General features: G+C 34.1%; 2 protein-coding genes across 8 annotated transcripts; both read left to right on the forward strand.

Moving 5' to 3' along the window:
• Nucleotides 1–5,741: 5,741 nt before the first annotated feature.
• LOC121204792 (uncharacterized) lies at nt 5,742–8,565 on the forward strand. Of its 7 annotated transcripts, none has more exons than XM_041075331.1 (6): nt 5,742–5,898; nt 6,589–6,686; nt 6,788–7,469; nt 7,635–7,696; nt 7,829–7,910; nt 8,205–8,565. In XM_041075331.1, exons 1-6 carry the CDS (start codon nt 5,853–5,855, stop codon nt 8,297–8,299), a joined length of 1,065 nt encoding a protein of 354 aa, XP_040931265.1. In that variant the 5' UTR covers nt 5,742–5,852; the 3' UTR covers nt 8,300–8,565. The 7 variants fall into 7 exon arrangements, with proteins under 7 accessions (XP_040931265.1, XP_040931267.1, XP_040931266.1 ...); XM_041075333.1 differs by having other exon boundaries at nt 6,589–6,671; XM_041075332.1 differs by having other exon boundaries at nt 6,592–6,686.
• Nucleotides 8,566–9,179: 614 nt separating this feature from the next.
• LOC107932885 (conserved oligomeric Golgi complex subunit 8) lies at nt 9,180–13,648 on the forward strand. Its single transcript, XM_016865005.2, has 12 exons — nt 9,180–9,522; nt 9,599–9,751; nt 10,844–10,992; nt 11,083–11,160; nt 11,242–11,335; nt 11,421–11,495; nt 11,604–11,900; nt 12,094–12,161; nt 12,245–12,299; nt 12,405–12,543; nt 12,951–13,135; nt 13,223–13,648. The coding sequence occupies exons 1-12, from the start codon at nt 9,373–9,375 to the stop codon at nt 13,520–13,522; spliced, it is 1,743 nt and encodes a 580-aa protein (XP_016720494.2). The 5' UTR covers nt 9,180–9,372; the 3' UTR covers nt 13,523–13,648.
• The last annotated feature ends 9,831 nt before the right edge of the window (nt 13,649–23,479 follow it).

The following is a 23,479-nucleotide window of genomic DNA, read 5'->3' on the forward strand; positions in this document are numbered from 1 at the left end:
TATAAAAATTAAAAGTAACAAAATTTCTTTAATTGTAAGAATAAAGTTAAAATACAAAAAAATTCTTATGCAATTTGGCTAAAGTCAACTTATTAATTAATTGAAACAACAATTAATATTTGATGGTACTGAATTAAAAGATTAAGTTTATGGTTGGACCATTTATTAAACTATTTAAAGTCAAATGGATTTTATATATTTTTTAAAAATAATTAAATAATGATTTTAAATTGAAATGGGTGTAACATTTGAACTACTGGTATGTTTGTAAGCAACAAGATTCATGAAATCCAGTGGAGAAGCTTAAATTTTAAAATAATTAATTTTAATTCCACTAAAAAATGATTAGTTTTAATTTTAGTCAAAATAAATAATTAGTTTTAATTTTAGTCAAATAAAAAAATTAGTGAAGGAAACATTAGGTAATTACTTAATAACAATATATAATTGTGTGTGATGTTGTATTGTACCTAAAGAAACAGAAAGTGTGGTTTAAGGGTCTCCTCATTAGTTCACACGGTGTAAAATTTAAGAGGGTTTGAGTAAAAATATTAAACTTGAAAGATAAGTTTAGATAAAAATTAGATCTGTTTTAAGATCCGAGCTTAACCTAATCGGTTTCTTGATTTTGTAATATATAATTTTATTTTATTACATATGTAATTTATGCTGTGTAAAGATTAAATTTATAATAATATATAATACTATTATGTAACTATTAAATAATATGTTAAGGTTAAGGTATTGAAAATTGAACAGGTTTTAAATAAATTTGAGTTTGTCGTTTATAAATACATAAAATGTTAGAAAAATAGGTTTAGGAATGCATAAAGTGTGCTAATACCACATATATGTTCGGCTTGAGCTCAATCCAACCCGACCCGTAAACATTTCTAATTCAAATAAAATTATGTTTGAACAAAATATTTTTTATTTCAAGTTGTTTGGCTCGACATGGATTTTATTTAATTTAAATTTACTTATAAAATATATAGTAATTTAGATAGAATCATATTGATTTTAATTATTAAATTCTTTATCCAAGACCTAGCTTTGATGGATTCGGCATACCAATCCTAACAAAGCTTAGTCTACAATCGCACACACGAATTAAGAAATAAAACATTTCATACTAAAATTCGAGCATAACAACATAACATATGATGTGATTAGAGACTCACATATGACAGTTGCGCATAATGAATATGGAATTTGAATATACAAAATCCAAAACCCTAACATTTACTAACAATACCAAAATCTAACTATGGGAAATATAAATATTGAATTAAGAATTTGTTTTGGTGCACAAATTAAGAAGTTGATAAATAAATGTGTAATTAAATTATAAATTCTCTAATATATTGTGTAAGGTGATGTGCAATATTACCAATTCATAGGGGATTTTCATAGGTAGTCCATGTGATTAATGTGAATTTAAGGGTAAAAAAAGTAAAATTAATGAATTATTTTTCCCTCTGAAATGGATAAAAATAAAATAGTATTCAGATAATCATTGACTTTATGTAAGCATGAACCGCTTTATTTAATTACTATATTTATTAAAAATATTATTTTATTCTATGCCCGCTAATAAAAATGTTAATATGGAATTAATTTATTTTTTAAGGGTGGGAAGTCAAATGAATTTTATTTTTTGACTTTAAAAAAGTTCAATTTCTTAATATTTTTAATTGAAAGTGGGTGAGTAAATTTCGCCTTCAATTTATCTTTTTCTTTAATATTTTTATTTATTTTGAGACGGCTAAAATATATTCAAATTTAATTCTTAAATTATTCAACTATATTAACTACATATTAGGTCTCTTGTAAACTTAAGTGAAAGGATTTAAATAATATTAATTTTTGTATTTTAAGTCTATTAATTTTGATGTTATATTTTTCTAATTTTAAATTTTTAATCATAATTTAAATGATAATTATTAAATAAGTTAGTACAAATTATGCTACTATTCATGTACTACCCAATGAGTGTTTTTTACAAGTATTATGTAGAAATAACAAATAAACATGATATTACACATGTAATAATATTTTTGTTGTGAGATTTTAAAAATAATATAATTTAAATAAAACAATGTTTTGAGGAAAATAATATAAATTTAATAAACTATTTATAAATATAACATTCACGATAAATTTTTAAATCCATGCATTTCATTCTTACCATTTATATAAATAAAATCTAAAATTTTAGATCAATGCTTCCAAACGGAGCATTAATGAATTAACCACTATTGTTGGATAAGATTAAAAATTAAAAATTAAATTTCTTTTAAAATAGAGAATAAAAATTATTAAATTAAAGTATATGAATTAAATTCGTAACTTATAAACATATAAGTTTAGCAACAATATTTGACCTATTGGTGATGTGTGTTATCATTTTATTAAAAATAAAATTTCATATTTATTTAAAAATAAACTTCTTTTATTGTCAATATTAGATTTCTTTGCTTATATTTTTATATATTTAAAATTTAGTCTCTTTATTTTTTAAGTTTCAAAATTCAAGTCAAATCATTAATATTAATATTATTATTTGATTAAATTTATTGGTGTGATATTTTCAAATTCAAAAAGTAAAAGGACTAAATTATAAATATATAAGAGTATAAGGACTTGGTTCGCGTTTTAACCTAAAAATAAAAGACATGTCCGAAGTTTTCCAACCGTTGCCCTCGTTTCACAACGGTCATTAACTGCCATATCGCGCCTTTTCCCACCCATATAAAACAATTTTCGAAAACAACATCCTCCACATTCTCAATTGTCGGCTGTTCACGGTGGCGCTTCTATTTCTAGCGCCACCAACAACGGCCAATAACTCCTTTCAATCTCTTCAAGGAAAACCACCATGGCGGATCCAAATTCCGACCTGTTTCATGACACCCAATACTCAGAGGAATTCATGGAAATAATCAACGCCGCCATTAATGTCACTTCTTTAGAGCTTTGGGATACGAATCCGTTCAGTGGAGAAACCGGTAATAAAATCGAAACGAATTTGGGTGGAAATGAAATCCCGGAACCCGTTCCCCTGCAATTACCGACGAACGATGACTTTCCTATTGATATCGATAGTCTTTTAGTGGACCCGAGTGAAAATAAGTTGGGAAATGAAATCCCGGAACCAGTTTCCCTGAAATTACCTACGAGCGATGAACCTTTAGATATTGATAGTCTTTTAGGGGATCAAACAGAAATGAACTTGGGAAATGAATTCCATGTACCGTTTTCATTTCCTTCTTTGGAAGCCATTGTTGAATACAATGGAGAAACTAGTAATCAAGGGAAAATAAATCCGGGATTTGAATGTTATTGTTGCGAAATATTGAGGGAAATTGTTCATTTTGATGGTAATGTTCTTTTTTTTTTTTTTGAATTTTCGGTAAAAATGGTTGATTTTAGCTGAGATATATGTTGTTTTTTGTTTTACAGGTGGAATTGTAACGAAACTTCAACTACATGGAAAATTAGTTGGAGTTCTCTTTCATGCAGTTCTTGATGTTTCACAAAGTAACCAAGTTGTGTCTCGTGAAGTATTCAAGTAAGGGCTTTTCATTTTTCTTTTCCTTTTTTACAAGGGTCGGATTATTCCGGGATCGAACTCGGGAATTAAAACAATAGTTTAACATAAGACGGGTTTGAATTCGGGAATTAAAAATGTTTCGATTTTTTTTTTGAACAGTTTCCGTGGGAAAAGCTTGCTGGAAGTGAAGCAGTTTCTAAGAGAGTATTGCATGAAGAGAGAACAAGAGGGATGTACAATGCTGAAGGATCCAAGATCTAGTTTTTTTGAAGCATTATGCATAGGGTTTGATTGGTACGAAAATCCGACTACTAAGACGAACCTAGGTACCCGACTTCCCCGAATATACTTGTATCAAGCACATATTTAGCAAAATATAATGATGTTTGTTTTATAGGAGACATTCCAAACAACTTGGGGCAGGCATCGGTCTCTAGTACGGAACAAGTTGTTGCTACAACAACTAACGACGTTGGCAACAATAACAATGACAACAATCAAAAGTCTTCGATTTCCTTGACGGAACAGGTCAAAACTTATGACGTTGAATTCGAGTTCGGGTTCGGGTTTTTTTTATTGAAAATATTCATATTAATGTTTAAATTTTTTTGTTTAAACCACAGCGAAAGAGAATAAAAGAGATGAGATTAATTGATTTAGCAAATTATTTGCATCTGCCAAGGAAAGAAGCAGCCCAAAAACTTGGATTATCTGAAACTGTAGTCCACAACATATGGTGCAAAGGCAACACTGGTGGCAAACGAAGGTGGCCTCATCGAAAGGTGATCGTAAAAACTGACATTTAGTGACGTCCGTTCTTTGTTACTGCATTTGCATATATCATATTTAGTAACAGTCTTTTTATTGCATTTGCATATATCAGATTCAAAGCAAAGTGAAGGAACTCATGAAATGGAGAGAGCTATTGAGTTCAGATGATCCACAGGTAAGAGATCGTGCTGGAGTTGAAATCCTTCTGAAACAAGAAGAGTTGGCTCAAATATATAGAGAAGGTTTATAGCAATATTTTTTTTGAGAGTTTGAAGGGTTTTTTTTAAAACTACATCCACATTATTATTATTATTTTTGGGATTATTTTGGATTTGTTCGAATTGTAGTAAAACATCCACAGTATTATTTTTGGGATTATTTTGGATTTGTTCGAATTGTAGATCGTCCTTATTTATAATCATTTCATGTTCTTGGTTCATTTTTCTTCTCATTTCATCAACTTCTTTGATCATCGGCAAATCTACTGCTGTCACTATCACAGCCTCTACCGTGGTTTTTCTACGATTACAAGTCACCACATCACTTCTGTGTATAAGTACAAACTCATCATGACGAACTTTGCTACCAACCAATGTACTAAAAATAGAATTTGTGATTCAACTGGTCATATCATTTATTTTTATTAAAGGAGTACCAACAAATAAAAGAAATATAAACAATCACGGTTTTCGTCTTGATTTACGATATTTCTACTAATTTTAAAGAGTTTGCTCATAAGTTGATTTAATCACTTTATTTGAATAGATATATTAACTGATAAATCCTATCCAATTTTAATAACACTAGCACCATCACGATGGGCCATAGTTCATAACTAGTTTTACTATAGAAACAAATACACAATTTAGTTGGCCCATCAAATTAATGAAAATGTCTCTTGTTGGGTTTGTATTTGCACTTTTACTTCAATCAAATTTAAAATTTAGTCTTTATATTTTATTTTTTTCCTAATTCAATAAGTTTATATATGTTCCCAAGTCAACTAGTTCAATAGTCTCTTCGATTCGGTACCCTGATCGGTTCACAATCCAACTGACTGATCTCGTCCGATTCAAACAACCTTACTCCAATCAAAATTAATCGATTTGAAATCCATAAAATAGTTCAGGTTTTATCATCCCTAATCCTATTACACCACAATGAATTAAAAGAAACCTCCACAAACGAGTTTAGAATATTATCATGTGTCCTTATAAAAATTATAAAATTATAAAATTGATAGTTTAACAACCATTTATAACCCCCAAAAAAACACCCTTCAAAGGCCATTGTAAAAATTAGAGTATAGTTTAGGAATAAATTTGCAAATAAAACCATAAAAACTAAAAAAAATAGCCCATTTAGCTAAATTGAATCCTATATATCTTTTAGGCCTAAACCGAACGAAGCCCAGTTTTTTATCTCTTCACCCTTTTCTCCAATCGCCAAAATCGCGAAATAGCAATTAAGCGAAGGGGTTCGGGGTTTCAAGCTAAAAACTATTAGTTAAAGAGTTGCAGAGAAACATATGGGGGATCCTTATTATAGATACCCTTCAGCTGCAGCAGATAGAGGTACTTTGTTTTACCCCTAAATTTAAGTTCTTCTTTTTTGCAGCCCAGAATGTTAACTTGTTTGATTATTTGATTGTTAGGATTTTGTTCTTTGGGACATTGCGAATTCTTACTCTTTGTTGTTCTTTGATTTGAATTTAGCATTTCTTTTTCCCCTGTAATGGGTGTGTTTTTATATGATATTGTTTGAACCTGTTTAGCTGTGATTTGCAGAATCAGAAATTATGGTCTCGTTTAATGAGAGTTGCATTTTACTATGAATTCTGTTAGAATCTTTTCAGGCGCCAATCCAGAAAGTTTTTTAACGGGCCGGAGTTAAATTATAAATTTTTTCTGAGGTTAAAGTGTAGTTTTATCTTGTATTAACTTATGATTTCATCACTTTTGGAAGGACTAAATAGAAATCTTTTCATTTTTTGGAGGGCCAAAGTACAATTTTACCACATAGTAACTTTTAATTCTATTATTTATTTGGGGACTAAAAGATAATTTTTCCATATTTTGGGGGGGAGGTGGTGAGGGGCTGAATCTTTGCATTGTGAATATGCGGTGTTCTTTTAAGTTGTGTTACTCGGACTTGGTTTCCTATGTGAGAGTAGAGTGTTCGATATGGGTACTTCAAAGTACTGTCTCCGTATTGATCTTTAGCAAGTTAACGTCATTTTATTGATAGTACGACTCTTTTTGCAGCAGGTAGTATTCCGAGGTCTGCATTTCCCGGCTACTTTTCTTCCGAAGCACCCTCACTACCGTCTCATCATGCTGATATGCAGGTTGCTTCTTCTGATGTAATGCGGTTCTCAGTTCTTGTGTGATACGATTTTCAAACGACTTTGGCATTTTATAACTGGATGTCCCTTCCTTTGTGTTTGTTTTTTTTTTCGAGTAGATAAATCAAATGCAGCCTGGGAAGTATGGGGTGAATGATATTTCTAATCCTGGAGTTTATCCTGAGTCCAATCTTGGTGGTTTATCAGCTGGAGCAAATGCAAGGGCTTATCCATCTTCTTTCGGAGATCCAAGTTTAGGTACTCAAAGATGGAATGCTCCTGTAGGTATCAATTCAAACACTGGAGTTCATCCTGAACCTGGTTATGGTGGTGTATCAGCCGGACCTCCCATTAGGGAAGTTCCAAATTTAGTTGGCCATCGATGGGATACTCCTGGCGTTAGTTCAAGTGCTGGAGTTCATCCCGAGCCTAGTCTTGGTACTGCATCAGCTGCAGCTACCATTCGGAGTTATTCATCTCCGCTAGAAATTCCAAGTTCCGTTGGCCAAAGATGGGATGTTCCTGTAGGCATTAGTCCAAGTTCTGGACTTCATCCCGAACCTAGTATTGGTTCTGTACCGGCTGGAGCTAGCATAAAGGGTTATCCTTCTCCTCTAAAAGATTCAACCTTAGTTAACCAAAGAGATGACAGTCCACCGGGCACAAAGTCTGGCATTCCCAATGCGTTAGATGAAAATGCTTCTGCGAGAAATGGTTGTGGTCACATAGATGCTGTTGGAGATTCGAACATTTTGTTCGTTGATGGTCTTCCTACTAACTGTACGAGGAGAGAAGTAGGTCGTATCCTTTTTATTTTCGCATGCATGCTTTCGTGAATATGGAAATATTCCTCAACAACTTTCCGAGAAAGTTCAAACAATGCTTAAGAAATAACATACATGCTTCACGATATCACGCAAAATTAAACTATTTTATGCCATTGTTGTCCTTTACTTAACATCAAAGATCTTTTCCGTCCATTTGCCGGCTACAAAGATATCAAAGTTGTTCACAAGGAACCAAGACGTGTAAGTTCACCACTCGATCATTTCTCTTGATTTAGGTTCCTGTGTTGGGGATGAATGACTTAATATACCAATATGTTGACATATTTCGATTCGATTATTCCATTAATTTAGTTTTATTTATGTTCTTCATAGAGGGGAGATAGAGCCATGGTTTTATGCTTTGTAGAGTTTGACGACTCAAAATGTGCAATGACAGCCATGGCAGCTCTTCAAGGTAATCTAGGCTCGAAAAAATCGCATATAGAACTTAACAGAGAGATGAATAACAGTGCATCGAAAGTGTTAAGTGATGTTATCCCGCCTCTACTAGTTATTGGGTTTTCTTTATACTTATTTCCAAAGCCGGATTTAGGTTAGATGCTTTAACATGTGATCTGCATCTGTTCATTATTAGGGGTTTTGTGTGATCTTATATTAAAGTCGGACCAATCCACCTATTTTCGGTATCATTGCTTTTTCAATATCATATGTGCCATATAGGTGGTGATAAGTTGAACTTTTGCTGCAGGTTACAAGTTCGATGACAAGAAACTTGACTCAACAACCTTGCGAATCCAATTCGCACATTTTCCCTTCCGTCTTCAAAACGATCAAAATGATTAACGGGTTGAGTTCTAACCAGGGATTTAAATTGCAGCTGCAGACTTAGTTTTGATTGTGTTGCATTTACTGTGGTTTGAGGATGTAATGGATGCTATCATGGTAAATATCGGTGAGACCTTGGATTCCTTTATGGTATGGACATGTTGATGTAACCAAATTTCAATCATGTTAAACCAGTATCTAGACCAGATCAGTTCTTATTTTGTAATGACCATCACATTCACACCAGATCTTTTTTAGAATTTCTATTTCATTTTTCTCTTCAAGATTATGTATTGGATTCTCTTATCTTGTGTACAAATATGGTTATTAATAATTTTATTAATCATATAAATATTTTGTATCTTGAAACTTAGGATGTGTTAGATTTGAATATTCAACTTTAAATGTGTTTTTAAAATTTTTTTACTTATTATAATTTCTTAATAATATTTTTTAGTACATATAAAACTTTAAAAAATTTGTTGAATAAGATTATTCAACTTTTCTCAATTTTGTCTCTAAATTTGGATTCCATAATAATTTGAAAAAAAAATATCAAAGACCAGAAATATTAAAAATTACAGATAAATTATAAAATATTTTAAAATTTTCATATGCTGAAATAACATAATCTCGTAATGTCATGTCATTACACTTTAATAAAATTCAAGTTTAGAGATTAAATTTAAAAAAAATTCTACCAAATTCAAGAACTAAAGTGGACAAAAAAGTGCACTAGTGCAGGGACCATTTTGAAATAATTTGTAAAATTCAGAGATTAAATATTACTTTATCCCTTAATTTAAATAAGAATCAAAGTATAAGGACTTAATTAACGAAAGTAAACTAGTTTAAGGACTCATTTAATAGTTTAGCCAAAAACGTCATACAATGAAATTCGAGCGGATCCAAATCGGGTCCAAACAAGAAATGCTGGGAAAATTCACCTCAGTGTAAACTATAATCTTTCAGATCCAAAAAAAAAAAAAAAAAGCCGAACCAGAAACAAAGCTCTAGCAGAGACTAAAGCTATAGGAAAAAAAAAATTCAAATATCCGTTTAGAACAGATTGTGGATCTGTTTAATTGACGATGGTAATGGAACTAGGGAACGGCGATGATGGCGTCACCTCATCGGCGTCACCGACCTCCGCCATGGCCAGTGTTCTCCCTCTCGCTTCCGTCTCTCAACAGCCGTACGTGTCCGAGCTCCTGTCCTTCACTCTCGATCGCCTCCATAAGGTCCGTTTCTTTTTTTTTTCTTCATTTCTTTTCAATATGTTTTGAGATCTGAATCGTGTTTGTTGAACGGAAAAAGGAGCCGGAACTTCTTCGAGTTGATGCGGAAAGGATTCAGAGGCAAATGCAAGAAGTTGCTGTTGGTAATTACCGCGCTTTCATTTCTGCCGCCGATGCGTTGGTTGCTATCAAAGGGGAACTGTCTTCTATCGATAAGCATCTCGAATCTCTGGTAATTAACTTTATTATCATTAAATTTTTTTATTTTTTTTTCCTTTTCTTTGTTGTGTTACTTGTTATTTGTTGTCTAATACTGAGATTTCATTTGATCTATGGAGTATTATGAACTAACTTGGAAAGTACTAAATGTACATTAGTTGGAAGATTGGAAAAGAGTAAGGAAATTCTATAAGGTAGCCTTCGGGAACTTGAATTCAGAATTTGGATTTGGATTTGGATTTGGATTTCAACAGTGTAAATTGAGTAGTAGAATAGTTAGAAACGTAACATTCATAATAATTTATCAAATCCTTGGATTTGTTAGAATACCTTTCTAATGATGTTATATTGAATATCAACCAATTTTTCAATAATCTATGCATTTCATTCTTAGCATTTATATAATAAATGAAACTCAAATCCATTTTTGCAAACGGAGCATAATTGATTTCAAGGAGCGTTGAACACTCTTGAAAGTTTCACTTGGAAAGTTTTAGCTGTGGGGCTCTAAAGTCAGGTAATAGATTTGCAATTTTATGGAGTGGTGTTGGCAGTTTTCTGACTATCTTCTGGATCTCAAGAGTCAGGAGTGGTTGCTTTAGCTTATGATTATTAGAACAAAAATCTTGAGAAAATAGCTTTAGTTATTTTGCACTAGCTGTGACGTTTGTATTAGTTGTGAAAACTTCTTTGGATAAAGCATGAAGGCTTACAGTTGGATTTCTCCCAATGTGATAAAATATTACATGAGAACTGTTTTCTACCACCTGATGTGTTTACTTTCTCTCTGGGGATTGTATATACAAGATTCAATGAGTAGATAAAGAAGGTAGAACTTGTAAATTTTGATGACCAATAAGATTTATGTAAGGTTACTCTAATTTTAAAAGGAGGGTAACAATCTCATTGCAACCTCGGAGTTACAAAAGGAAAAGCGGAAAAATTCTTAAGTTATAAAAGAAAAAAAAGGATTGAATTTAACTTTTAGTTGATTTGGTATATAGATGGTGTTCTTATGATGATGCATTGATTTTCTAATTTTTTTTTTATCCATAGAATTCTTTCCTTTTGTGGATATGCTAATAGGCAGGGTTTGTCTTTGCAGATTACTGAGATCCCAAGCCTGACATCTGGTTGCACAGAATTTATTGAATCTGCAGAACAAATATTGGAGAAGAGGAAGATGAACCAGACTCTGCTATCAAATCACAGTACTTTGCTTGATTTGCTTGAGATTCCTCAGCTCATGGACACGTAAGTGCTTGAACAAACTGTAAATGCTGTGGCATTTAGTACTTTAGAATATATATGCTAGAATGGCTCATTAAACTCAATTTTCTACAGATGCGTGAGGAATGGAAATTATGATGAAGCTCTTGATTTAGAAGCCTTTGTTTGCAAACTGTCAACCATGCACCCCAAGTGAGTTAACCCCTATTATATCCTTCTGTTATAAACTATTAGAAGACAGCTGACTGAGATTTGTTTTCCCCTTCTTGAAAGTATACCTGTTATTCAAGCATTGGCTCAAGAAGTTAGGCAAACAACACAATCTCTTCTCTCTCAGCTTCTCCAAAAGCTTCGTTCAAATATTCAGGTATTTGTTTGGAAGTGGTTCAACAAATGCAAAACTTGATTTTAGTTGGAGTTTTAGTCAGGCATGTGATCTATGTATTTTGCAGTTACCAGAATGCCTTAGGATTATTGGATATGTACGCCGAATAGGAGTATTTAGTGAGTATGAAATGCGGTTGCAGGTAAAATTTTTCATCTCTGCCCTTTTATCATTGTGGTCGACTCTTTCATCTCACTGTTCAGTTTTACTTTCTTGTTCCCAGTTCTGACGACATTTTTTCTTGGTTCAGTTTTTAAGATGCCGAGAGACATGGCTCACTGGAATTCTTGAGGACTTGGATCAGAGAAACGCGTATGAGTATCTAAAAGGGACGATAAGCTGTCATAGAATGCATCTTTTCGATGTTGTTAACCAATATCGAGCAATATTTGCTGATGATACATCTGGAAGTGAAGAAAATTATGATGGCGGGCTTCTTTTTAGTTGGGCCATGCATCAAATTACTTCACACCTTAAAACTCTTAAAGTCATGCTTCCAAAGATAACAGAAGGTGGATCACTATCAAATATTCTGGATCAGTGTATGGTGAGAAAATTTAAAATTACAATAGTTTCTTATATAACCAGTCATTTAACTTTTGATTATTATAAAAATATCATAGTCAACAAAAGGCTGTGTTGAAAATATTTTTGCAATTAAGCATCTGAAAAATAACTTAGTGACAGATTTATTTGTTGTATCTGATTGTGATGATGCTTTTGATCTTTGTTGCTAACAGTATTGTGCAATGGGGCTTGGTTGGGTCGGGTTGGATTTTCGAGGCTTGCTTCCTCCTCTATTTGAAGAGTAAATATATACAATCATTTTTATTTTCCTTTTGACTACTTTTTACCCCTATCATTGATTACATATACTTCACAACTTTACAGGGCAGTGCTCAATTTATTCTCTAAGAATATGAATACAGCAGTTGAGAACTTTCAGGTATGGAGGCTATATGCACAAAGTTAGGGTTTTTCTTTTTAATAATCCTCTAAATGGGTTTTGCCCATGGTAACTTCTTTAACTTGTCCTTTTACTTGGGTCCAGTTAGTTCTGGATTCGCATCGATGGGTTCCATTACCAGCAGTTGGCTTTTCAGCCACTAGCATCAGTGAAGAAAGTCAGGAGGATGTAACGCCACCATCTTATTTGATGGAACATCCGCCTCTTGCTGTGTTTGTTAATGGTAAGTTCAACTCGTGTTTTCTTTTTCTTTAGTGATGACTTCTCAAATGGTCTGGATAATCTATCAAAGGATAAATGACACTAGAGCTGTTGAGGGAGTATAGGTAGGTTGCATGACCCTTACTAGCTTTTACATTTAAGCTGTTTTCGTCCCAAAAATTCTCGTGTTTCAAGTATAAAGGCAAAAGAGAATGAGCCTTGTTTCTCAAAGTCTTGATGGTTTAGAGGATAGGTAGGTTGCCATTAGGCATTGTAACTTTTAGATTGAAGCTATTTTTTTCCGATTATGCTTGGTTTTGACGGCTCAATGTTGTCATTTTTATATAACCGGACTAATGGACTGTAACTGTATGGAATTGCTACTTTCTTTGACTTCAACTTATCTCTCTCTGGTGATTTTACTTTTAGGTGTTTCCGCCGCAATGAACGAACTACGTCCTTGTGCCCCAGTTAGTTTAAAGAATGTTCTTTCTCAAGAATTAATTAAAGGATTGCAGGCTGTTTCTGACTCCCTACTGAGATACAACGCAACTCGGATGCTCAGAGAAAACGAATCTGGGCTTTTCCTCTCCCTTTGCCGAGCATTCATCGAGGTGCATTATAATGAAATCAGGCAAATTATCTCATGCAAGTTTTTGACAAAACTTTTTACATGCTGACAAAATTCCCCCTATTCTCAGGTCGTTTTCCCACACTCTGCGACATGCTTCGGTCGTTGTTATCCTGGTGGGGCCGCTCTTATCATGGACGCAAAGAATTTATATGAAGGACTTGGTCGCCTGTTGACAATCTCTTCAACGAAAGAACCCCCAAAACCAGTTAGTAACGGAGAGGAAAAGACAGCATCCGAAAATGGTGACCTGCCGTCTCAACCTGTTGTGGAAAATGGTGGTGAACCGGTCAATAATGCAGCAGATGAGAAGGAACAGAACAGTCCCGCATTGCATACTGATGAAAAAAAGGTTGGTGAAGCATCCTAGGAAAGATCCATTCTTTAAACTTTGATTTGATAATGTTTGTAGAAAGGAAAAGGTAGTGTTTTTTTTTTTTATATGTATTAAGCAAATTTCAGGCCAAAAGGATAAAATGAGAAAAATAAGTTTTTATATTTGTTAGTTATGTATTTAAATAACTGGAGTGCGTGGTGTTATGCTTAAATGTTTGAGATTTTTCTTTTATGAAAATCTCATCTCAAGACTTTGAAGTAAAAATTGTAATTTGTGACATACCGGGTCGGGTCGGAGTCGAGAGTCCACTATAGCATTTATTTTCAGTGTTGGGTGAAATTGAAATGCGTTTGGGGTTGATAATTGGGTTAAGCTTTCACCGTGCCCAAAAATCTATCCTGCCTTGCTTTGTCCCCGTTGCCGGTAAAAATATTATAAACGTGGGTTTGCTTTTTAATTTAACATGTAACGATTAATTTATTTAATTTTTTAATAAAATAAAATGTAATTTAATTTTTAAGTTAAGTGTTGTTAGGACAAAAAACATTTTTGAAAATTATTCTCTTCTCTAAAATACTTTTGAAAATCTTAAAAACGTATTGTTTTGTAATGCTTTTATCTCAAAAATATTTTTAAGAAACAATGTTAAACTTGCTTTTAGTATACTTTTATCTTCGCTTGTCATCTTTAAAAAGGAATATGAAAAAAACTTGATTGTCTATTTTAATTATGGTTTTAATCTTTCTATTATATTAAGGTTTAAGATTTAATCCTTTAATTTAACTTTAAGTTAGATTCTTATACTTTTATAATGTTATTATTCGTAAGTCATAGGAGAAATTATTAGATAAACTTTTTTGCCAACATCAACCATGATTCCAACTATAAATATATTTTTTACACGTGATTAAAAATTTTGCCAACTCACTTTCCCTTCGTTTTAAGTCACAATATTTTGTATTGACTTATTTCTCTTCCAAGTACCTACTACTATAATTCAGTCTTTTCCCAATTTTTTAATTAAAAAAAAAAGAGCTTGACAACGTAAATTCAAATGAAAAAAAATACAAATCAATGACAGATGTGGGATGTATTGAAGATATTTTAGCCAAGGTAAAGGTTAATAGATCACTCAAATTTTGACAGAATTTTCTGAAATTTGTTTTCTAGCTTTTTTAATGGGATCCAGTGATACCATTAGTTTGAATGATACCTTATGAATTACTCTTGATCTGCTGAAGAATATAATTTAGTGATGGCAGAAGTTAAAATATTTCTAAAATTTTGATTGCAATTTTTTTTATATTTGTTTTCTAGCTTTCTTAATGGGATCTAATTATTTCATTAGTTCATCTATGATATCTCTCTCGTGATTCTATGAATGAATGGGTACTACTTTTTGAAAAGAAAATTTAGTGAATTGCAATTTATATCAATTTTTTTTTATGATACTAGGGGTTTTTTTTAATCAAATTTTTTTCCCCAAATTTAAGTTTTGCAATATTGAAAAATGTTAAGAAATGGCTTAAAATTGGTAGTGGATTGTTGTTGTTGGTAGTGGGTTGTTGGTGGTAGTGGATTAGTGGATGGTTGTTGGTGTCCATTTTCAACCACAAATCTTTGCCAAAGTTTTGGACAATTATGTCCTTGAACTCTCTTATAAATAGAGAGGTTCATTAGCCATATTAATCATCCCAAACCAAGAGAGAGCAAAGCTTGTTCTTTGAAAGCTAGGATTTTAGCTTTCGGGTTTTCTATAGGGGTTGAGAGTTGTGAGGTTCTCGGGTTGTGTCTTGAGTGTAAAACACTTGTAATCTTCATCTTGTTATAGTGAAATTTCTTTTCGCCTCTGCCCGTGGACGTAGGCATTAAAGCCGAACCACGTAAATCCTTGTGTTCACTTTATTTTTCGTTCCGGTCAATTTACTTGTAGTCATATCGGAGTTCTCGAATCGATCCTTTCCGCAACAAATTGGTATCAGAGCGTAGTTGAAGGAGTGATAATATTTTCTGAATTGCCCTGTGACTGCAGCTTTGTCTGATCTTTCACATCAGGAAGAAAATATTATCATTCATTCAAAGGTTCCAAATTATGGCTACAAGTGTTTCATCGACTAAGTATGATGTCGAGAAATTTACCGGGAAAAATAGTTTCAGTTTATGGCGCATCAAGATGCGGGCAGTGCTGGTTCAACAAGGATTGCTAAAAGCATTGTCTGGTAAAGATAAATTACCAAGCACGCTTTCGGAAGAGCAAAAGGATGACATGCTAGAAAGAGCACATAGTGCTATTCTGCTATGTCTAGGAGATGAAGTGCTACGAGAAGTAGCGGATGAGAAAACCGCGTCCGGTTTGTGGCTCCGGTTAGAGAGCAAGTACATGACGAAGTCATTGACGAACCGGCTCTACCTCAAGCAAAGACTCTATGCCCTGAAGATGGAGGAAGGTACACCTGTTTCCCAGCACCTGGATAAATTCAATTCCATTATCATGGATTTGAATAATATCGATAACAAAATCGATGATGAGGACCAAGCAATAATTGTTTTGTGTTCTTTGCCTCCCTCGTATGAGAATTTTGTTGATACAATGATGTACGGTCGTGATGACCTGACTCTAGAGGAGGTGAAAAATGCCTTAAGTTCCAGTGAGTTGAGGAAGAAAATCACTGGTAAGGTGGTCGAAAACAATGAAGGCGAAGGCTTGGTTGCTCGAGGAAGATCCAAGGCAAAGGGTGGAAGTTCAAGTAAAAGCCATCCTAGATCGCAGTCCAAGAAGAGAATACAGTGCTACTACTGTAAGAAGTACGGGCACATGAAGGTAGATTGTCCGAAAAGGAAGGAGAAATCAGAATCACAGGAGCAACAAAATGATCGTGCGAATGTAGCTGATGCAGATTCTTCAAGTGATGCCGAGATCGTTCTTGCAGTATCCGACTCTTACGCTGGTGGGAGATGGATTCTTGATACGGGAGCTACATTTCATATAAGTACTTCGAAAGATGCATTCTCAACATACGAGAAGCATTCTGGTTCAGTACTAATGGGAAATGACCACGCATGTCAAGTCATGGGGATTGGCACAGTTCGTATAAAGATGTTTGACGGTATTGTTAGAACTCTAACTGATGTTCGGCACATTCCAGAAATGAAGAAAAATTTGATCTCTTTGAGTACGTTGGACAAGAAAGGCTTTCGGTACTCTGCTGAAGGTGGAGTTCTCAAGGTATTCTCGGGTGCTTTGACTGTGATACGTGGTAATTTGGAGCGGGGCCTTTACTTCCTCGATGGTTCCTCGGTTACAGGTGTTGCGGGAGTGTCATCATCAGATGATCTAGATTCTGACACCACGAAGTTATGGCATATGCGGCTCGGGCATATGAGCGAGAGAGGCTTATCGGTGCTAAGCAAACGAGGATTATTGTCTGGGCAGTGTACAGGAAAGTTGAATTTCTGTGAGCACTGCGTCTTCGGTAAGCAGACTCGGGTAAAGTTCAGCACTGGGATTCACAAGACAAAAGGCACAGTGGATTACTTCCATTCTGACCTTTGGGGCCTTCTCCGACAATTTCTAAAGGTGGTTACAGATATCTGCTTACCTTTATCGATGATTACTCGAGAAAGGTTTGGGTGTATTTTCTGAAGAGCAAGTATGAGGTTCTCATCAACTTCAAGCAATTTAAAGCTTTGATCGAAAATCAAACAGGAAAGGAGATCAAGCGATTCCGGACGGATAATGGCTTGGAGTTTTGCTCAGGTGAATTCAATGAGTTCTGCAAAAATGAAGGAATAGTGAGACACCGCACTGTTCGTCGAACACCACAACAAAATGGAGTTGCAGAACGCATGAATAGAACTCTCTTGGAGCGAGCTCGTTGCATGCGATCAAATGCTGGGCTCGGTGAAGAATTTTGGGCTGAAGCTGTTAATACTGCTTGTTATTTGGTTAACAGATCTCCGTCAACAGCTATTGAGCTGAAGACTCCTGAGGAAGTATGGTCTGGTTCTCCTGCTGATTACTCTGGTTTAAGAGTGTTTGGCTGCCCTGCGTATGCTCATGTAAATGAGGGAAAACTCAAACCGAGGGCGAAGAAATGCATATTTCTTGGATACGGCCAAGGGGTGAAAGGATACAGGTTGTGGTGTCCTGATCCGGTTTCGTCCAAGTTCATCATCAGCAGAGATGTGACTTTTGATGAGTCATCCATGCTTCGATCCACCACAAATTCCCGGGAAAAGGAGGAGTCAGATAGAATGGGAGATCACGGTGTTGAGAAGCAGGTGGAGTGTCAGGTGGACGCTCCAATTCCTACGGAAGGTACTTCAGTCCAGGATGATCAAGTTGAGGTGCAAGATTCCGATGAAGATGAGTCACCTCAAGAAAAACCATATAGCATTGCCACTGGAAGAACGAAGAGACAAATCAAACCAAATCCGCGTTACGCTAATCTGGTGTCTTTCGCGCTCAGTGTGGCGGAGTCCATTGGTATAGAACCTTCCAGTTATAATGAGGCTGTCACGTGTGATGAGTCGGCACAGTGGGCAATTGCTATGAGTGAGGAGATAGAATCTCTTCACAAGAACCATACTTGGGAGTTGGTTAAGCCGCCAAGTAACCAGAAGATAGTTGGTTGCAAATGGGTCTTCAAGAAAAAGGAAGGCATCCTAGGGGTTGAAACAACTAGATTCAAGGCACGATTGGTTGCTAAAGGCTTCACTCAGAAAGAGGGGATTGACTACAATGAAGTTTTCTCCCCAGTCGTAAAGCATTCTTCCATTCGTGTATTACTTGCCATGGTGGCCAAGTCTGATCTAGAACTTGAGCAGCTTGACGTAAAAACGGCGTTCTTGCATGGTGAGCTCGAGGAAACAATCTACATGCGTCAACCAGAGGGTTTTACAGTTCCTGGTAAAGAAGACCATGTCTGTCTATTAAAGAAGTCTTTATATGGATTGAAACAATCCCCAAGGCAGTGGTACAAGCGGTTTGATAGCTTCATGATTCAGCATGGTTACACAAGATGTGACTATGATGCTTGTGTCTATCATCGGAAGCTCTCAGATGGTTCGCACATTTATTTGTTGCTGTATGTTGATGACATGTTAATTGCTTCCAAAAACATGTCGGAAATCAACAAGTTAAAGTCGCAGTTGAGTGGTGAGTTCGAGATGAAGGATCTGGGTGCTGCCAAGAAAATTTTGGGCATGGATATTCACAGAGATCGCAAGGCGGGCAAGCTTCGTGTGTCGCAGAAGAACTACATTGAAAAGGTTCTTCAACGCTTCGGCATGGATAAAGCGAAAACTGTGAGTACTCCGTTGGCACCACATTTCAAACTCTCTGCAGAGTTGTCACCACAATCTGATGAAGAAAAGCAGCAAATGTCTCACATTCCATACTCGAGTGCAGTTGGAAGCGTGATGTATGCAATGGTTTGCACTCGTCCAGACATTTCACATGCAGTTAGTGTGGTCAGCAGATACATGAGTTGTCCTGGCAAGGAACACTGGCAGGCCGTGAAATGGATTCTCAGGTACTTGAGAGGTTCTGCAGATTTATGCTTGGTATATGATCAGAGTGACTGCACTAGCAGTGTCACGGGCTATGTGGACTCTGATTATGCTGGAGATCTGGACAAAAGAAGATCTCTGACGGGTTATGTTTTCACTTATTCTGGAGGAGCCATTAGTTGGAAAGTTGTGTTACAGTCTACCGTAGCCTTATCTACGACTGAGGCGGAATATATGGCGTTAGCAGAAGCAGTGAAAGAAGCATTGTGGATGAAAGGTCTAGTAAGCAGTTTGGGTTTACAACAGGATTTCACTGTTGCATTTTTCGATAGCCAGAGTGCCATACATCTGACTAAAAATCAGATGTTTCATGAACGGACCAAACACATTGATGTCAGATATCATTTTGTTCGGGAACATGTTACGCAAGGTGACATTGTTATCAGCAAGGTTGCTACCGAGAAGAATCCTGCAGATATGTTAACTAAGGTGATCCCTGCATATAAGTTCAAGCATTGCTTGGACTTGATAGGTATTCGGGATTGATTAGCGCCAGAGAGGCGTTTGGAAGAGGTGATCCAGTTCGAGGAATTCACTATGATGTTCAGCTTGGTAAATTTCAAGCCAAGGTGGAGATTTGTTAAGAAATGGCTTAAAATTGGTAGTGGATTGTTGTTGTTGGTAGTGGGTTGTTGGTGGTAGTGGATTAGTGGATGGTTGTTGGTGTCCATTTTCAACCACAAATCTTTGCCAAAGTTTTGGACAATTATGTCCTTGAACTCTCTTATAAATAGAGAGGTTCATTAGCCATATTAATCATCCCAAACCAAGAGAGAGCAAAGCTTGTTCTTTGAAAGCTAGGATTTTAGCTTTCGGGTTTTCTATAGGGGTTGAGAGTTGTGAGGTTCTCGGGTTGTGTCTTGAGTGTAAAACACTTGTAATCTTCATCTTGTTATAGTGAAATTTCTTTTCGCCTCTGCCCGTGGACGTAGGCATTAAAGCCGAACCACGTAAATCCTTGTGTTCACTTTATTTTTCGTTCCGGTCAATTTACTTGTAGTCATATCGGAGTTCTCGAATCGATCCTTTCCGCAACAAAAAATAATAAATGAAAAACTTAGATTTTCTTTTCTTAGCATTGAACTTGGCATGGAATGAATGATGATTTAGAGGATTGTTACATTCATTTATGGTAAAAATTTTACTAAATTATATTTATAAATCAACATGAAAAATAACTAACCTAAAACCATGTTTAGATGGCAAAATTTTCTAACTCAAGTTGAATTAAATATATTATAAAATTTAGTGTTTAATCCCAAATTAATGTGATTAGCTGGTTGTACCAAAAATGGTACCTATTGAAGACCTTTTTTAGTTTTTTGTTTTCCCTTCCTTAAAACTCCTTAATTCAAGCAATTTCATCATTCTCAAAAAAAAAAACAAACGAAAAAATCAAAATAACAATTTTCACAAAAAGAAGAGAACTTCCCATTGTTTTCATTTCTTTTTTGAAGTCTATGGGAAGGATCGTTCCTTTAGATGGCGACGTCGTCATACACCCAGTATTACCATTTTCCCTCGTGGTGGCTGCCACCGCTGCAACCATCGCTATAATCACCGGTTTATGTGGTTTTTTCAGGAAACCACCACCAGAATTACAAGAACCAACATCAGCCGACGCTACGTCACCAACAACTGAAGAACAAGAACCCAACCCCACCGCAGACGGCGGAGAAACGGAAGAAGGGGGCAATGAACTATTACCACCACCACCATGCATGACGGCATTAACGTTCAAGAATCCCGAAAACGCCAGCAATTTACTGAAGAAATCAGCATCTACACGTAGTAAACTGAGTTCTACATTTAGCGTTAAGAAACATCTCAGAAGCATATCGGTGAGGGACATTATTGAAAAAGGGAAACACGTACAACAAAAGCATCATCAAGAAGATTCACTTTGGACTAAAAAGATTATATTGGGTGAGAAATGTAAAGTTTCTTATGGTGTTGAGGATGATGATGAAGATCAAAATGGTGGCAATAAAGGGGAGGTTGATACAATACCAGCAGCTGAAAATCAAGACGCAATTTTTGATAAAAAGAAAGAGATAACAAGCAAAGAAGAATAAGTTTTATTTATTTATTTTCTTTTCTCAAAGGAAATGAAATTCAATTATTATTTTTTAAATGAAATGAAATTCGATTATTATTTTTTTAAAATGTTTGTTCTATTAGAATGAATTTCAGGAATTTAATCATTCAAATACAGAATATTTAGAAGATAATCTCATTTGTGTTCTTAATTTGCATCCATAATCTTTTTTTTTTTAATTTGCTTCCAAGTTCCAACTATGATTATAGTGAATTCTTAATAAATTTGGTATCCAATTAAGTAAAATTCCTCCTGACACTTTTTATTTTTATTGGTAATACTTAAAATTAAATAGAAATGTTCTAGTAAAAATATTACGGAGTTCTTTGTGCTAAAAGTCAGATTATATTTTGCTCATTTTATTAAAAAAATGTGCAATTAGTCCATATACATTAGATAAAATAGTAAATTGGTCCGTATACGTTAATATGAGGTACACATGTCATGCCACGTGCCACTATTTAGTTATTCTATCAACCATGTCAATTTTTAATAGTAGAATTTGATGAAACTTTTAACATAAAGGACCATTTTGCTTTTTAATCTAATGTACAGAGACAAATTTGCCCATTTTTTAGTAGAAGGAGCAAAATGCAATCTGACACTTATTGCAAAGGTCTCCATGATATTTTTACCAAACTTTTCTTAAGGAATATTAAATTATTATTGAAGATAAAAAAAAAACATGGAAGTCCTCGTATTAAGAGCTAAATTTCATTTTTACCTCGTTTACTCAAAAAATGAATAAATTAGTTTCTGTACATTGGATTAAAGAGCAAACTAGTTATTTCTATTAAAAACCTCATCCATTTCTACTATTAAAAATTAGTGTGGTTGATAGAATAACTAAATAGTTACACATGGCATGCCATGTGTATCGTATTTTGACATATAGGGACCAATTTTTAACAATAAAAATAGATGAAATTATTAACGGAAGGACTATATTGCTTTTTGATCTAATGTGTAAAAATTAATTTGTCTTTTTTTTAGTATAAACGATAAAATATAATCCAACTCTTAGTACAAGAGTTTCTATGATACTTTTACGATTATTTTATCTAACATGAAATGGATATTAATAATTCATAAATATAGTGACTTTAGACTTTTGGGTTAATTTCTTTGCAATTATGGTTTAAATTTTAGATTGGTCAGCTGCATAAAGTTCTGTTTGAATCCTTAAAATATAACTACTCAAACCTTCCAAATATATATATATTTGTTGTATCAATTACATCATTTTGTCAAAGATGCTCATTGTTACCCCTAAAACCTTCCAAATCCTTAAATCAAAAAGAAAATGAGTTTAAATGTGTTCGAACAAGTGTTCTCTTCGTTATTGCAATAACATCCATATTAACTGAGCTAAAACTCAATCGACAACTATCAGATTAAATGTTAAATGCCAAATGAAATTTGAAATTGGACATGATGATCATATTTTAAACATTAGTGACTATGTGAAAAACTTGAATTTGACATGCTAAAAAATAATAACCTTCTTGAGTTTTAATAACACTATATGTTTTAGTACATTAGATCAAAATTGTCCATTCAATATAGGTATACACGTTTTTACAATTGAATCCGCATGTTCGAACCGACGTTTAATATCTAAACGGATAGTTGAACCGATAAAAAAAATATAATCGATATAATACTAATACCTACAAAAATATATTGAAACTTTTGGTGAAATTAACCCTAAAATGAAAAGGTTGGTTCTTCAATGTAGTCCATATTAGGGCTTGTTGTAATTAGATGTTAAGAGTGTTATGTCAATGTTTAACTTTTGCATTAAGTAACTAATTAAATGTCTTTTAATTTATTGTAAGAAATTGACTTCAATGCTGTTTTGTCTTTGTCTCTTCCATTTTCAATCAGTTTCAGCTTTTTATCTAACAGCTTAAACATGCATTGGCTTTTTTTACTCCAATCATATTACTGCAGTGAAAGAATCCAAAGCAAATAAATGTTGACTTATTCACTGTTTTTTTTTAAATATATACAACTAAATAAATATCTTAGCTCATCATTTTGGTTTTTTTAATTAGAATTTCAGGCAAAAAAATAAAATAAATTCTTTAAACAATTTGAAATTCAAAGTGCATTTGTAGTTACGTGAATACTTACCACCAATAAATTTGATTTTAGTATTACATCTTTCTAAATTTGGGCGGTTAATTCGTGTTTAATATTAAATTTTTTCGACTTAAATTATTTTGGTGATTTTGACTTTGTGTCATTTTTAGTTACGTGTTTAATTTATGGGTAAAAATATTATGAAGACCTTTGAATTAAGAATCAGATTATATTTT

This window comes from Gossypium hirsutum, chromosome A08 (genome assembly GCF_007990345.1).
Source record: "Gossypium hirsutum isolate 1008001.06 chromosome A08, Gossypium_hirsutum_v2.1, whole genome shotgun sequence".
NCBI lineage: Eukaryota > Viridiplantae > Streptophyta > Magnoliopsida > Malvales > Malvaceae > Gossypium > Gossypium hirsutum.

Bases quoted from the DNA above. Each gene is read 5' to 3' on its own strand.
- LOC121204792 (XM_041075331.1), top strand. From the start codon at position 5,853: ATGGGGGATCCTTATTATAGATACCCTTCAGCTGCAGCAGATAGAG. The intron at 7,470-7,634 runs GTATCCTTTTTA...TTAACATCAAAG, and splicing joins TACGAGGAGAGAAGTAGGTC to ATCTTTTCCGTCCATTTGCC. The intron at 7,697-7,828 runs GTAAGTTCACCA...TGTTCTTCATAG, and splicing joins TTCACAAGGAACCAAGACGT to AGGGGAGATAGAGCCATGGT.
- LOC107932885 (XM_016865005.2), top strand. From the start codon at position 9,373: ATGGTAATGGAACTAGGGAACGGCGATGATGGCGTCACCTCATCGGCG. The intron at 11,901-12,093 runs GTGAGAAAATTT...TGTTGCTAACAG, and splicing joins ATATTCTGGATCAGTGTATG to TATTGTGCAATGGGGCTTGG. The intron at 13,136-13,222 runs GTGCATTATAAT...CCCTATTCTCAG, and splicing joins TTTGCCGAGCATTCATCGAG to GTCGTTTTCCCACACTCTGC.